At 40.6% G+C, this 16459-nt stretch overlaps 1 protein-coding gene across 1 annotated transcript; it reads right to left on the bottom strand.

Annotated features, from left to right (window-relative positions):
- Positions 1-950: 950 nt before the first annotated feature.
- TMEM215 (transmembrane protein 215) lies at positions 951-2119 on the bottom strand. The gene has a single exon (XM_044061935.1). The coding sequence runs from the start codon at positions 1654-1656 to the stop codon at positions 976-978; it is 681 nt and encodes a 226-aa protein (XP_043917870.1). The 5' UTR covers positions 1657-2119; the 3' UTR covers positions 951-975.
- Between the last annotated feature and the right edge of the window lie 14340 nt (positions 2120-16459).

Here is a 16459-nt window from a genome sequence, read left to right as displayed (position 1 = left end):
TATGTGCCATTACAATGGTGGTGTTGGGGGTTGTCAGTGAGGTTAGCTCTGGCTATCCAGAATTTTTGTTCTCCTCCTGTTTTCTGTTGTAATTGACCAACATTTTTTTAATGACAGCTAATCCTGTGCCCCTCTGCCATTATGTATGATGGGTTCAGCAAAGACAATACTGAACTAAGTTATGCATCACTGTGTGTAGGGAATCCCTACATATGCACAACAATATTAAAACATCTATGTTTTGTCCATCTCTCCTTGTCAACCCTACCATAGAAAAATGGAAAGCTTTCCTTCTAGAGTATTACCTCATATTAGGGATGTTCCCTTTAACAGTACAATAAGGTCAGAAACATGCAGTCTCTAGCTTAAACAGGAGCTAACTAGAGACATCACAAATATCAAAAGGTCCACTGATTGCTTCCCTAAGACTTTTTCAGTTTATCTATATTGTAAGTATTTTCTCTTACAATGAATTATTTAAATAAAATTCTAAATCAAGGACCTTCGCATTTTGAACCTTAAATTCTTATTTCTGTTTTGAATGGAGACTTATCCAGTCCCTGTTCACTGAAGATAAAAATTGATAGCTTATATCTTTTGACAATTTTCTAGCATTATCTACTAAGACAGAAATACTATAACTATTTTTGCCAGATGGGCTGTTGACCTTAGATATACTTATTCACAGAAACAGCATTCTAGAAGAGGACTGCTACAAATGGCAAATGCCAGCTTACTTAAAAATATATATGCACTGCTACAAATGGCAAATGCCAGCTTACTTAAAAATATATATGCACTGCTACAAATGGCAAATGCCAGCTTACTTAAAAAAAAAAAAAAATATATATATATATATATATATATATATATATATATATATATATATATATATCACTCATCATGCAGTGCAAATAATTATTGCAATAGGTATGATATACTACCTGTGCAGTTTTTGTACAGGGATTACTGCAATCACACTATTGTTTCATGTTCCCAGTCAACTTTTCCAGGATTTATATAGCAAAAGTATCTGTCATTTTGACTGCTGCTCCCATGACAGTAGACAACAATGCTGTCAATAGGGGAATGGCCGATGCTGGGTCCCACAGTACTATAGACGATGCCATCTCTTGGTGAACAAACTCTTCCCACTGCCCAGAAAGTACCATCATCATTCATTGCTGCTAAGGTGTTTGGAGAGTAGCATTCCTCTATGTACCTGAGTATCTCATTTTCTTCCACTCTACGGATGACACTCCTAGATTCTAACAGATTGATAGTAGAAGATGCTGAGTCTTTTCCATGTTTTAATTCCTCATCTTCATGGCATCCATGCTTATCTAGTTCATCCCTACTCCCTTTACGTGATTCGAACCCCCACGAGGCTTCCAGCAGTTCCATACCCTCCCTGTCTTTTGCCTTCTTGCAGCAGACACATTTACCATCAGGCCATTTGGTAAACCCATCTGTCTTTTTAGCTAATATAATAGTAGCTACCCCTGGCAAGCATATTGCTGGTCCAATGGCAATTAAGGGAATGTCCCCCAAAGTTTCACCTTTATCCCTGAAACAGTGAACATAATCCAAAGAAAAGAAAGATGCTAACAAAGCCACAGTAAGCCCGGTCCTGGGGTTAATGTCATCTGGTCTCATAGCTGAACCATTTGTAGCTGTCAGAGATAAATTCCAAGTTTTATTATCAGTACATTGTTAGTAAATTTTGGCTCTTCTTACCAAACATCAGTTCATTTCCAGGCAAGTAGGTCACTTAGGTTTCCCAGTGTAAGAAAATGCAGGTCGCCACGATTTCCAGTTCTGCATTTCAGAGGTAATAAACACTCCTGTTGTGGAACAATATAACATGAAGAATCATCAAATGGATTTTAAGTGAATAACACACAACTGTGTGATATAATATATTTACTTCTACAACTAGAGTGAAGATGCACTCATGTACATATTGCTCCAGGAGTCTTTTGCAGTTGTTTTAGGATTCAGAGTCAGTTAGGCAATAAGATATTAAAACTGTTAAACAGATAAAGGCAGTACCAGAAGGATGCAATCCTTGAATGAAATGCACAAAGTAAGAGACGGGGACTGAAGTAAGGAAAGAGAATGCGAAAGGAGAGAAAGAGAGAGAGAGATTCATGAGAGTGTGCATGTGCTTGTGTGTGTGAATATGAGAGAGAGAGAGAGAAATGTTAGCGTCATATTACGTACTAGGGAAAAGCCTTACTGTCTGAGAAGTGTCAGGAAATGAATTCAAGTATCTAACAAGTTTGTCTGACACAAGGGTTAATACACCAGTATGCTCTTTCAGATAACTATTATAAATACTCAGGGGAAACTAGTATATAAAAGCAATAGTCAGAAAGTAAATATGCATTCAATATCAGCACATCTTGCTCAAAAAGGTATTTTTAGGCACAACTTACTTTGCACTCACTATGTGCATTCTATTATTGCCACATGTACATATGCTAGAAGAAAGTAGCTATATTTATTAGTTGCATTTGGGTAAGAGTATTTAATACATAAAATTACTGGGTATAATTCATTTTAAAACAAATATTTTTGCACTATTTCTACTTCTATACTAACTGGCAAAAATTTATTAATCAAGTTATGCAAAGTGAATAGTTATGACTACAGAATTCAGTTCTATAAACACAGAAAAGTGAAGCAAGGATATTGACACTGAACCTACTGTGAATAGGTGTAAGCAAACAGATATTTATACTTTTATGTATTCTTCTCAATAGTTCATGCATATGCATATGGTTATGAAAGAATTCTGCTTAAAGAAAAAAAAAATTAAACCGTGACCAATGAAAACTCTGGGATGGGATGGTTTCATGGCCATTTAAAATGCTAATTTATTTTTGGACTTAACTCTGTGCTTATGCTGTGATCCAAGAAGCAAGCTCATTATTTCATAAGGAGAAGAAGTACTGCTATCCAAAACATTTTTTCAGTAAAATCAGTTAGACATGTGAGTAGGCCCTTACAATCTCTCCATGCATATGTATGCGACACACACACACACACACACACACACACACACACACACCCACACACATTCTTTAAACATGAAAAAAAAGATCAAAACCTTTACAGCTTATATATCCCTGAGCTTTAACGTTGCTGACTGAATTTTGACTATTAACAGCCATTGAATTAATGGAATTCACAAATGTATTTTCATTTTTTAATGTTGAAATCAGTCCCGTTAAATTTGGACAATGAAATCCTAATTTATAAAACAGTATTTTTAAAACTAGACAGAGACAGACTTTTAATGTATTACTTTATTCCTTTTCATTTTAGATTAACAAAGCCAAATTTCATTTATATCTTTTCTGTTGACATATTTTTTCTAGAATGTATTACTCAAAGACTCAAAGAAATCCCTGTGGTGTGATCTGGCAAGATTTCATGCTGACTCTTTAAAAACTATAAATAACTATTCAGACCAAGCAGCCCAAGCAAAGTAGAAAATTAAAAAAATGCATATGGAACAAATACATTTTTGGTCTTTCTTTCCCGTGTGTGTGTGTGTGTGTGTGTGTGTGTGTGTGTGTGTGTGTGTGTGTGTGTGTGTGTGTGTGTGTGTGTTTCAGTATAACCAGGTGTTCTAGGATATCTGAGACACAGTTACTTAAAGCAGATTAGACATGCATAATTTTAGAAGCAGATTCATTACTGAAAGTGCATTAAACTCTTCCTAAAATTATAAACTTTATGAATAGTTGTTTCTTTTAGTGGTTGTGTTGAAAAATGGAAGGCCCTACAAATAAGACTGACATTCAAGTGGGAGATAAAATAGCAAAATGAGTCAATTATCTTAGCTGAAGTATCTGATCTGCATCTTCAAGATATATAGCAAGCAAAGAAAGAATAAAGGGGAAGGTCACATTTCTGTAGGGTCTGGAGATGGCAGGTACTCAGATGTAAGCATCAGAGGGGAAAGGAAACCATTCGAGCATCACAGGTAAACAGCCCACAGAGAAACCATAAAAAAATAAAAATAAAGTGTGTTTATGGGCTTACCATCAAAACCTAGACTGTCGTTATGCGAACTTTGATTGACGAAAGGCAGTTTTCAAAGTTATCATAACGGCGATTTGAAATATGTTGAACCCACAACACCAAATGCTAGTGTGCATTCGCTGCTGTGAGATTGACATTCTGATTGGAGATTGCATTACAGTGGGGTTCTGGAACGTTGCCCTTTTCTTCAGTGTAGTGCGATCTTGGAGTTGCAATATATAATTAGCAGGGGGGGGTGGGGGTGCAGGGGGGGCTTGCCCCCCTGCAAATCATGTGTAGACAGTCACCGGAAGTGATGGTGCTTTGCGGAAATGTTGAAAAATGTTGACATCAAACAGTCTGTATTTTGAATTTATCATAAGGGTGACTATTCGATGTTATGATTTTCAACTTTTTAGATCACTTAAGTAATTATTCATTGAAAGGTTGTCAACATTTTAAAGGTAAACCATGTTTATGCATATGTGTATGTGTGCGCATATGTATGTGCTGTGGGTTTGTGTTTCTTTGTGGGTGTTTATGTGTGTGTGTGTGTGTGTGTGTGTTTATATATATATATATATATATATATATATATATATATATATATATATATATACACACACACACAGAGAGAGAGAGAGCGATTGATAGCTATATTTTGAATTCAGAATGAGTTGTTGTAACTAACCTTGTTGAAATGAATAAGTAAGACAATGCTTTTTAGGGGATCATGACTCAACTCCACGTTTCCATCTTGTTTATAATAAATACTAAGGTCATACATACCCTAAGGGGCAAACATTACCGATATGAGCAACATTACTGATGAGAAATTAACCAATCAGAACAAAATAAAGGCCATGCTGCTAAATGCTAGGAGCTTAAACAAAAACTGCACTCCCTGGAAGGACTTATATCACTAGAAGATGTAGATGTCTGTGCAGTCACAGATACCTGGTTTGAGGTCTCAGAGAATACCCCAGTCCTGCAATGTCTTCCACACCTTTAGTCCGCAAAATGAATGTGTGAAAACCAAAGGAGGTGGTGTTTCAGTCTATATTAGAGATAAATTCATCTCACATCTAGTTAGACTGAACAATTCGATGGAGTTACTCCAGGTGCAGGTTACGGTGGGTATTCAATTCCTAGCCCATTATAGATTCCCTTCCATGGTTCATGACACCCATGAAGCCTACTTAACCAAATTGAAAACAATCCAACTTTTGCCAAACACACTGATTATGGGAGATTTCAATTATCCCACCATCAAATGGGAAACCTACTCTAGCTCAAACTCCCTAGCACAAAAGTTTCTTGACTTTGTGAATTCAAATGCCCTAGAGCAAATTGTCCATATGCCAACAAGAGGAACAAACATTCTAAATCTGGTCCTCAACGACATGGGAAGCAGGTGCAATGCTGCAACTGTTGGACCCTCATTTGTTAAAACTGACCACAAATCAGTCACCTTCGAACTGACACTAACACTAGAACTCACAAAGGGGGAAATTAGACTAAGAAACTTCAACAAGGCAAACTATACCTTCCTAAGTGAAGGTATAAATGCATTCCAAGCCCCACCCAAACTGAAAGTGCTAACTACACTGAAGCTTACACTAATGCCCTGTGTAATCACGTATATAAGTATATAAACTCAGCTGTACCAGATAGAATCAGAGCCATAGCCTCAAGTAAAATCAAGCTGCCAATATGGACTTCCAGCATCAACAAACCCTAAAATAAACACAAAAAGTTGCTGTCCAAGAAAACAAAGACAAAGACCCAACAATGGAAAAGCACCCTCCTCAGCATTAACAGGCAAATAAGACAACTTGTCAAATATTACAAGAGCTCCTTTGAGAAAAACCTAGCAAGTACTGCCAAAGATAACCATAAGGCCTTTTACAGCTATGTACATAACCTAAAGGGTAGGACCCAAGCATGTGCAGAACCGTGGCCAACAATATCACACACGCTGACTCTAAAAAGATAACGAACCTGCTAGTGGATAGGTTTGGTGAAAAGTTCACTCCCTTATCCCCTCCTGACAACAAACTCTCCCCCAAACTCCCCCCCCTTACATATCTGAAGAGCAAGTCTTCAAAGCCCCATCCAAGGCAAAGAATACGGCCTCTGTGGGACCAGATGACACCCCAGACTGTCTACTAAACAGGCTAAAACATAAACTAGCATTACTTCTAGGTATTCTTTTCGGTCATAGCCTACCCACAGGCTTTGTTCCTGCAGAATGGAGAACAGCTACAGTTATTCCCCCTCCACAAAGGTGGCCATACACAGACCCAGGGATTTACAGACCCATAAGTCTGACCAGCCTCATTTGTATGGCCATGGAATGTATCGTTATAGACCTCATAGATAAAGACATAGGTGACTTCCAAACCCTGGATCCTACCCCGATTTGTCTTCATGAAGGGCACATCCTGCCTTTTAAATCTGATGGATTTCTTTGAAAGTGTGACCAAGGCCATTGATGAGGGCAAATCTGTGCACACAGCATACCTCGACTTGGCAAATGCTTTTGACACAGTCTTACATTTAGGCATTCCCAATAAACTTAACAAACTGAATATAAACCCCTTTGTTGTAAGATGGGTTGCCAACTGGCTCACAAACCAGACACACACTATCAAAGTGGGTGACTCCATATCAACAAGCAGACCTTTTACCAGCGGGGTGCCACAGGGGTCAGTGCTGGGCCCCCTACTGTTTGGTATATACTTATCAGAAGTTCAGGTCAAAACTAAGGGGTTGTGGCTGACCAAGTTTGCAGATGACTGTAAACTAGGTGCAATCATTGAATCCCCAAATGATGTCCGTATACTCCAGGAGGGACTCACACAGACCAATGACTGATGTATTAGTCACGGTCTCAAACTGAATGCAAAAAAATTCATCATCATTCCCTTCAGCACAAACAATGTCCCTTCATACTACCAAGTCAATAACAATACCCTAAGTATCCATGAAGTGGTAAGGGAGCTGGGATCATAGGTTGACTGTGACCTTAATTTTGACCACCATATGTCTACCATTGTAAGGAAAGCTTTCCACATAGCTCACTTGATTAGTAAATGCATCACCATGAGAGCAAAAGAAGTTTTAACCCCTCTATACTCGGCACTTATTCGGCCCATAATTGAGTATAATGCCCCATTCTGTATGTACTGTACTAAGCACCTACAGCAATTAGAGAGACCTCAGAGGTTTCTAACAAAGAAGATCAAGGACCTCCAGCATGTGCCTTACATGGTCCAACTAAAATGCCAATCACTGTACTCCGTATCATATAGATTTCTTAGGGGAGACTTATGCCTGGCCTACAGAGCAACCCAAGACCCAAATCTAATGAACTTACTGCATATCCATAAATTAAATGGGCCTATGACTGCCCATTCCAGGGACTTAAATATGGCCTGTGACTTAAATAGACCTTGCTGGAGGGACAGATTTATCTCCCAGAGACTGCCACCTCTTTGGATCAGGCTACTAATTCATGTGAAACAGAGCACCTCTATGACAATGTTCAAGAGGAACCTGGATGAGTCGATGGGACACCATAAATTCTTATTGTGGATAGTGCCCACAACCCTCCTGGACATGGGCAGTCATCACTAAATGCAAATTTGGGTATTGTCTAGTACCTCTATAGTAATAAGTTGGGTTAAAATGGCAGGGCTTAAAATGACCTCAAGGTCAATAGCTTAGTAATCTCCTATGATCCTATGATCTTAAAGATGTCCTTACCAGCTGAGTCTCAATGGGTTCAGCTTATAATAACCATTTCTCATTTGTGTATCCCTATATATCTATGTATCTGTATCTATATCCCAGTGTCAGTGTATGTCTATATCTATGTCTGTCGATCACTCCCTTTGTCGACAAGGGTGGTATGCATGATTCGCTGATATTGCATGTGTAGATCTGCGCTGTAGTCACCTGTTTATTAGTTGACTATAGGACTGACATGGTGTTTTACTTTGGTTTTGGCTGAGCTACAACAGAGACACTAAACCTACTTCAGAAGGTATGGAGAGGTGTGAGAGCAGACCCCCCCCCCATGTACAAGTTGAAAGGTTGTCAACATTTTAAAGGTAAACCATGTTTATGTAAAAGTTTATTGTGCATTTATTTTGTTATTGCATGAAGTGAAAAGTAGGATGATTATTGTTCATTTAGGATGGCAGCTATCCAAGACAGGAAGAAAATCTGGGGCAGGAATATGAGTGTTAACAGTTGTTTATTATGGTACCTCCTGCATTTATTGAGATTGTGTGAACTGTAGAGTTTTCATAGAACCATAACATATTGGCTTTGTTTGCTGGAGTGTTTTTTTTATTTTTTTGGAGTGCTTTGTTGTAGATTTTGATGATCTGGACTTCTGAATCAATATATTGCATGTTAAGTGAGTAGTGGTTTTACTGAGTGCGACTGTTGCTATTTTGTTATTGACCTTTGTAATCAATGCAGACATTTATTTATTTATTTATTCATCTATTTATTTATTGACTGATTGATTTATCTTTGTTTACAAGGAAAATCGTATTGGGATCAAACCCTTTTTCAAAGGAGGCACGGGGAAAAATCTCCACATTTAACACTAGTTTTGACATAACATATACATAAAATACAGTAACATATATTAAAATATGTAAGTGTATGTGCACATGTGTGTGATGAGCAGTAAAGCCACAAGTCAAGAAACCAAAAATTCTTATCTTACAGTACATGTTATTTCGTGCGTCACATAAATCCCCCCCCCACAACTTATTCCATTATCTCATTTTCCTTTTTACTCTGATTTTTACTGTAATGTGTTTTTCCTCATTCATATCTGTGGTATGAGGTAACTGCATAAGATGTCTTTAGTTTAGAAAGTTGCACAGTTTTGATAATCCCCAGGATTCATGAAGCTCGGCGCAAGGCCGGCGTTAGGCTTGCGCCGACTGTGTGGCGTATAGATGGCGCAGTAGCACCATATGCATATTAATGAAGACACTTCATGTAACAGTTGCCTAAAGCAGTTATTTCTGGATATACAATATGTAAATCATACAAGAAACAGAATAAGCAACTAAAGTGCTAAAGGAATAGGCTCTCATCTAGGAAAATAATGAATGTTCTAAACCCTGCACTGACCGTGGGTATGTGTTGGCCTAAACACTCTGGTGTGTCCAGAATATATCCCATACTGTATATATGGAAATGTGGCAACCCTACCAATGGTCAGAGCATTTGCACAATAACTGGCCAGCCTCTTAATCACTCACAAAACCAGTGACCTTTGGAGGAAAGGTGTTGAATGAGAATGACTAATGACAATAATTAAGAGTAATAGATGCTTTTAACTGCAGAAAATAAGTATTAATACATATGTCTCTGAATCTATCAACATGTTTCAAGTTAATAGTACTAATATTGTAGAAGTGTCCGTGATTGTCCCTGATTTGTCATTGACTTGTCCCTGTCACTGTTGAAATTAGTCCCTGAGTATCACAGAGGTCCATACACATATGTACACCAACCAACTGTCACATTTCTTGACAGTACTACTGCATACCTGTAGTGAATTCATAAGTGATGTCCAGAATAATATTCATCGTATATATGAATGAATTAAATGGTCAAATGTGAAGGAAAACACCAGTGGAAACACCCCCCACCCCATATTATGTAGTGGAACCACCCACCATCCTATATTATGTAGTGCCAACCTAATAATGTGGTTAGAGGTACCCAAACCCCTGCATCTGTAAACACAGGTAGAATGTTAAAATTGGGACCAACTCTGTCCATGTGCTACATCTGACATTTGAACAGATACAGGGCAATTCCAGTCACCATTTGAACAAGCATAAACCCAGACCAACACATAGACACCCTGACTATCAAACACTGTATGTGCCAGGACTATAAGCTTTGGAGTTCTGAATATACTTTGAGTGAGTAAACATGCAGCATGGGTCCAGAGCAATAGGGAATAGGGAATGTCGCATGTGTAGTACTGCGGCTTTCTGAGCAGGAGAATGGATGCCTGCTGTGTAAGTGAAGCGTTGAGGCGTATGTTAGGGTAGCTATGAACCATGGGTATACATATAAATGAGGCAGAACACCAATAGTGTAGTGGTTAGAGCATCCGCCTAACGTAAAGGCATTCCCGGTTCAAGTACGACTATAGCACATATCATTTTCTTGTGTAATGAATGCCTCTGTACTGTAAATCCAACATTTAAACATGTAAAGGTGAATGTGTGTTTCGCATGGGGCCGTTAACCGGATTCCATCAATCAAAGTGGTACTGTCATAATGAATAAGGCACACGTAAGCACAAAGAAGTGGCAGTAAACATATGTAACTCACAATAAGGAGATGCAAGTGCACCTGCGCGGGTGTAAGCAGCTCCCAGCATAGCAAATGTATGTTGTTTTGTACAGATGTAACTTTATATATATATATATATATATATATATATATATATATATATATATATATATATTTAGATAGATATGTGTGTATAGATAAATATCCATAGACATAAAATAAAGAAATATGAAATTATATTTATATATATATATATATATATATATATATATATATATATATATATATATATATTGAACGCCGAAAGAAGAAAGCATACACAAGGGTTGTGAAGGGAATCTAGAGCAACTAAGGTATTATATAGTGCTTGCAGCGTATGTCAGATAAAGCTGCACAAGAGTGAGTAGAGCACCGCTATTCGCACCAGAGGCAGGGTTATACCAGTGGCCATAATATCGTTGAAGTGCTACGTCAACATTATACTCAGACAGAATGTAGTTCATGTTGTGACCACCTACACTTGTAACCAGCAAAATGTTCGTAATCCATAACACCAGGAAAGGCACGTATGTGCAAATATAAATGGAGGAAGACCTTGTGAATACACGAGGTGGTACAAAATGTGTGTAGGGCCCCTAACGCTCTGGAGAGGGCAATGTGTAAAGGTGTGTCATGGCTGCGATATCAGGTGGATAATGGCTGTTACGTGTGGAAACTCAACACGGGTGGGCTGGAGAAAATATGGCTATGCGATTATGGACACAGGAGTGCCAGGGTTGGTTTCACAGGTTGCAATGGAGCGGCCCGTGTAGATCAGATAGTACGTAGGTACGATTACCAGCTAGAGAGCCTTCTGCGTGGAGACATGCATGAATGGGCATACCTTCGTTGAAGGTTGTGCATCAGGGCTGGCATCTCGGCACGTAAAACCTTTCTGCCAATCATTAGTGGACCGGAGTTCTGCTGTGGCGACCCCTAACTGGGAAAAGCCGGAAGACACAACAACATGCAGACATCAATATGTTGACGTACATTCTCTGTAACACATGCACTCCATTTATTAACATAAATAATATGAATGTGCACAGAAACAAATACAGTAGCAGGAATAATAGGCTGTGCAGACAAGGAATAGGTCAAATGACACTGTATCACATCACACTTATCAGCGGTACTCCATACATTAACAAAGTGCGACATCTGTCCGCTGTATAATGTGCTGTATACTGATTGCAAGTTAACCGGAGTGAAGTGTCGGTGTCAAAATGACTAAGGCAATAGTATGCTGTTGAAGCAGAGATAAAACCCAATACGCATGTGTAAGTGTGTTTGTCCAGGAAATGTATTGGTTAACGGACACACAGATGTATGTATATATATATATATATATATATATATATATATATATACACACACACACACACACACAAACACACACACACACATATACAAATATACATATATATATATATATATATATATATATATATATATATATATATATATATATATATATATATATAGATAGATATACACATACAACAGTTATTGATATATGTACACATATACACACAAAAAATATATATATGTCATTGTAGATATACACATGTACATAACTAGGTTACTTTACAGCAATTACAGGTAACATATGTTCAGACTGGGCATATGTTACTGGGAGGTCCATTAAACAAACGTTTACCTCCCACACTGCCCAGCTAGGCCGGTCAGACATACAGACAGGCAATAAAGATAAATACACTGCTGCTTTCCAAACCACCGGCAGGAAAGTACCAATGGGAGAGATCTGCAAGGTCTACACTTTAAACATGGATAACGGGGTCCCTTGCATGACACCAAAAATTCACTTTACGTGTGAACCCTTGGTTATCGATGTGAGCAGGATGAGGTGTACATGGAACAGTAGGTTGTGCAAGTGCAATAACACATGGGTTGACAAAATGTACAACGTGTCCCGAGACGGGGAGAGTGGGCAATGTGTAGGGGTGTGCTCATACCCCAGCTGCGCTCACAGTATTTGTCATGAGTGCTGTACAGGGGTGTCAGGTAGGTGAATCATGGGTATGCAATAATGGGCCTAAGTGTACAGGTGCTGGTTGGCAGAGATGTAGTAGGCCCACCCAGTGGAAGTAATTAATATTCCTATGTGGGCATAGCAGATGCCTAAACCTCCCAAACCTAAAGAGCACATCTACTGGATAGTCTGTAAACCACTGGGGGAACACGTAGGGACTATATCAGTGCCGTGTACCCGATTAGCATGGATGTCCATATTTATGAATCAGAATGTAACAAAGTCCAACTAAACACTTCCAGAACTAGTGATATTAGGTGGACAGGTGGCGGAATACAGGTAATGACTGATGACAACATGTATGAGTCATAAACAGCATGTACCTCGACAAACGTGAATGAATATATATGCCCTGTGACTGTCAATGTGTCAGGTTAATAGTACCAATCATCTAAATGTGTCCCTCAGGATGTTATGCAGTGTCCCTGATACAGTGTTCATTCTCCCCCATTCGTATGTGAGGTCTGCTAGTGACGGAAAGCGCATATTTCGCTGACCACCTTAGGTAGATGATAGCATAATAGATTTGGATTACCACCTGTTCGCCTTTGTGAGGGACACACCACTCTGGGCAGTTGTGTCCTGCAAAATGAATGTTATGGCACATGGCCTGTGATTTCGGGAAAGGAGGTCAAATATTGTGTGCAGTGGTGTCATAAAATGATTTTGTTGTATCAGAAACAGCTACATGTTATAGGAAACAGTATTAGCAACTATAATGCTACAAGAATAACCTTAATGTATGCAAACCGGTGAAGCAGTCAGTTTACTACTGACTGTGGGTATGTGTTGCCTTGCCAAATGTGACAGCTCTACATATACGTCCTATAGGGCTGCCACCATTCTGAATGGCCAAAGTGGAACCTGTTCTGTAGAAATGTCAGACATACCAGGGCAGAATATACCTACAGCCATGCATAGTACAGAAATATACATATTAGCACAAATCAAAGCTTAGTCTAGCAGCAGTCAAGTTGCTTATGCTACTTCACATATATCAACGTGTCATGTATATAATAACCATTACATGCAACTATTACAGACATGTAGAATATAATAATGTTCTCTAATCAGGACAGTTGCAATGGCTAGAGATTTCTCGCATGACACATATGCCTAATAAGGGACTGTCCCATGCAAAGTGGGAAAGGTGTTACTCCTAGAGTCTCAATACGTCCAATCTAAAAGGTGGAAAACCTACAATAGGTATGCGGTAGCATGACCTGGCAGAGGGATGCGTTTCCCAAAAAACATTTACATGTCAGCATTGTAGGGTATCGGTTCCCATGTATCAGCCAGATGGGAGCAGATTGTATGAGGAACACGCATATAATATGATTATGTCACTGGACAGGCCGCGGAGTCCGTACAGTCAAACGCCTGCCGTCGCCTAATGGTTAGACATACCTGATACTGTAATCATGTTGTCCGATGTAATAGGCATCACAAGGGATCATGCCCACCCAGCGTGAGTGACAAATGTAAGCACACATGTCGGTGCACGTGCAAGTGAGTGAGCAAGCGGGTGTAAGCGTGTTTGTCTACCAGTATGCCAGTATTGCACTGTTAAAGAAATGTGGAGTCTAAACAAGTATAAGGAGCTGTAACCAGAGGTCAGCAGTGCTTAACACCGTGCAAACCCACGCACAACCGCTCCCACCTGCTGGAATGTGCCTTACCCACTCCGTATCCAAAGGCGTCGTTCTGGCCACAAATAAAGAACCATCCTTTACACGTGTTGGTAGCAATACCCTGCACACACAGCTCATGTGAATTACCAATACACCATGGCATATGTACAGACAATAGACAGTGCCACACACATACCATACAGCACAGTCATCCAACAGTATAGCAATGTACTGGCAGATATGTCCGGACCACTGGTGTTTGCAGACCTGGCCGTCCTGTATTTCAGTGTGTGAGCATGCCCAGTATGACTGTTACGCATGTTGTCGACTGACATTACCGTCATACCTTCATGTATTTGAGCATGCCAAGTATGGTCAACTGGATCGCATGTGTCACATGTCCAGATGGTCAGTAATGTGGTGCCGACCCCTGCGTTGTACACTGACAGGTGGCATGCTGTATCTGCAGGGTAGCTAACGGTCATGTGGTATTGACTGTTGCTACATTTTTGCACAGCGTGGGGGGACATTCAACTGTATCCACAGTCCTACACAGCACCGGGGGTGGCGCACATGACTCTCACATGTGTATGTTGGAAGGGGGGCACAGCTGACAGTTGTACACATTTGCTACTACTGTACTGGTATGCCAGGTACTTACTCCATTTCAATGCATGGACCTACCTAAATTGCTGGTTGGAGGCATACCAGTGTACGTCAGATCCTAGCTTTAATTACCAGCATAGTGGTTTCAGATGTCCTAGCCTTCACAACCTACATCCAACTGCCTGGCCTGCTGTAGTCATTGTGTGTGTCTGTAGGGGATGGGGTCATTCATTGGGCATATCCAGAGGCCATTGTATAGCATTTGTCTGCATTGGTCTACATCTGTCCAGCTGTATGAGACTTGTGTGGGCTGTATGGACACACATGATGTTCAGCCCATAACCTGCAGTGTGTTAGGACACCCTGTGTACTACTGGCTACTATTGTGACCCCAGTATGTGCTACAGATGTCATGGTGCCACTATGGATGTGTACTGTCTGCTGCCCTAACAGTCGGCCACCAAAATCCCTTGTATGCTCACATCCATACCATAGCTACGAGTAAATACACATTCTAATACAACTGCCAATTGGTAGGTCGATTGACTTACCTTGGGGGTGTTCCAGACCTGAGGATGGTGCTGGAGGGCTGCCTATGTCAGATGCACACAGTGCACTTCCTATACATGGCTGAGCACAGGTAGTGTCATGTTTGGCATCCATTGTACTGTCTGTGTGAGTCAGAGAGGGTGAAATCCCTGGGTACCTACTGTGTCAGTGCATATGCCATGTGTTGCCTCTTTGCCAAGGGCAGGTCATACTGTGCACGGCCCTTTCGCTTACTGGGCCCAGCTCAGGTAGTTCCTCCTCCAAGTCACCCTGTGCCTGTACAGGCCTTGGCATTGGTGGGGGGCTGTGTGGCCCTGCCCCATGCTGTTCCTGCTGCAACTGTTACCGCAGGATCAGATTGTGTAGCATAGATCATACCATAACAATTTGGGTGCATGTAGCTGGTGAATACTGCAAGGCTCCACCGGATGTGTCCAGACACCAGAACCGTGACCTGAGCATCCCAAACACATGCTCAATTGGATGTCTTGCCTGTGCGTCTGCCTCATTATGGTGTGGTTGTTCAGGTGTGTGTGCATGGCTGATGGGTGTCATCAGCCATGACTCCAGTGGTTACCCAGCATCCCCCAGTATGAGACTGTAGGGGATGTCCATATTGGCAAAGGTGTGGTACAGCTGCGTCAGATGCCATATATCAGAATCGTCGTAGCTTCCAGGGCAGACAGCACACACATTCAGTTTAATGCCCTGGCCATCACATATGGCCTAGCTGTTGGAGGGTATGCCCCTGCAGTTAATGTAAGCCCTACCCTGCTCACCGGGTGGTGCTTTGATGCATACATGCATGCAGGCTATAGCACCCAGTACCCCAGGGTAGTCAGCCATTTGGTGGAAGAGACGCATATTGCTGGTCAACAAATCACATGTGTTGAGGACATGTACTTGCTCACTGGCATGTGGTGACATGGCATCTGTGAACTAGTGCAATACTCTGGATGCAGATGCCTGTGAGATCCCCATGATATCCCCAGTTGTGCTTTGGGAGGTACCTGTGGCTAGTATACCTAGGCCAACACATACCTTGGTATCCACTGGGATGGGTTTCCCTCGGCCTGTTCGATGTGTCAGGTGTGGCCGGCACAGCTCAACAAGCTGCTGTAGGAGGTCTCTGTCCACCCCATAGTGCTCCACTATCTCCAGTTCATGTAGCCCCTGGTAAGTTACCCTCGGTCTGTAAAGTCTTATG

Source organism: Protopterus annectens, chromosome 2.part0 (genome assembly GCF_019279795.1).
Source record: "Protopterus annectens isolate FY-2018-M chromosome 2.part0, PAN1.0, whole genome shotgun sequence".
NCBI classification, from domain to species: Eukaryota; Metazoa; Chordata; order Ceratodontiformes; family Protopteridae; genus Protopterus; species Protopterus annectens.
This window is presented reverse-complemented; position numbering and strand designations above follow the sequence as displayed.

Coding starts and splice junctions, on each gene's coding strand:
- TMEM215 (XM_044061935.1), bottom strand. CDS start 1,656: ATGAGACCAGATGACATTAACCCCAGGACCGGGCTTACTGTGGCTTTG.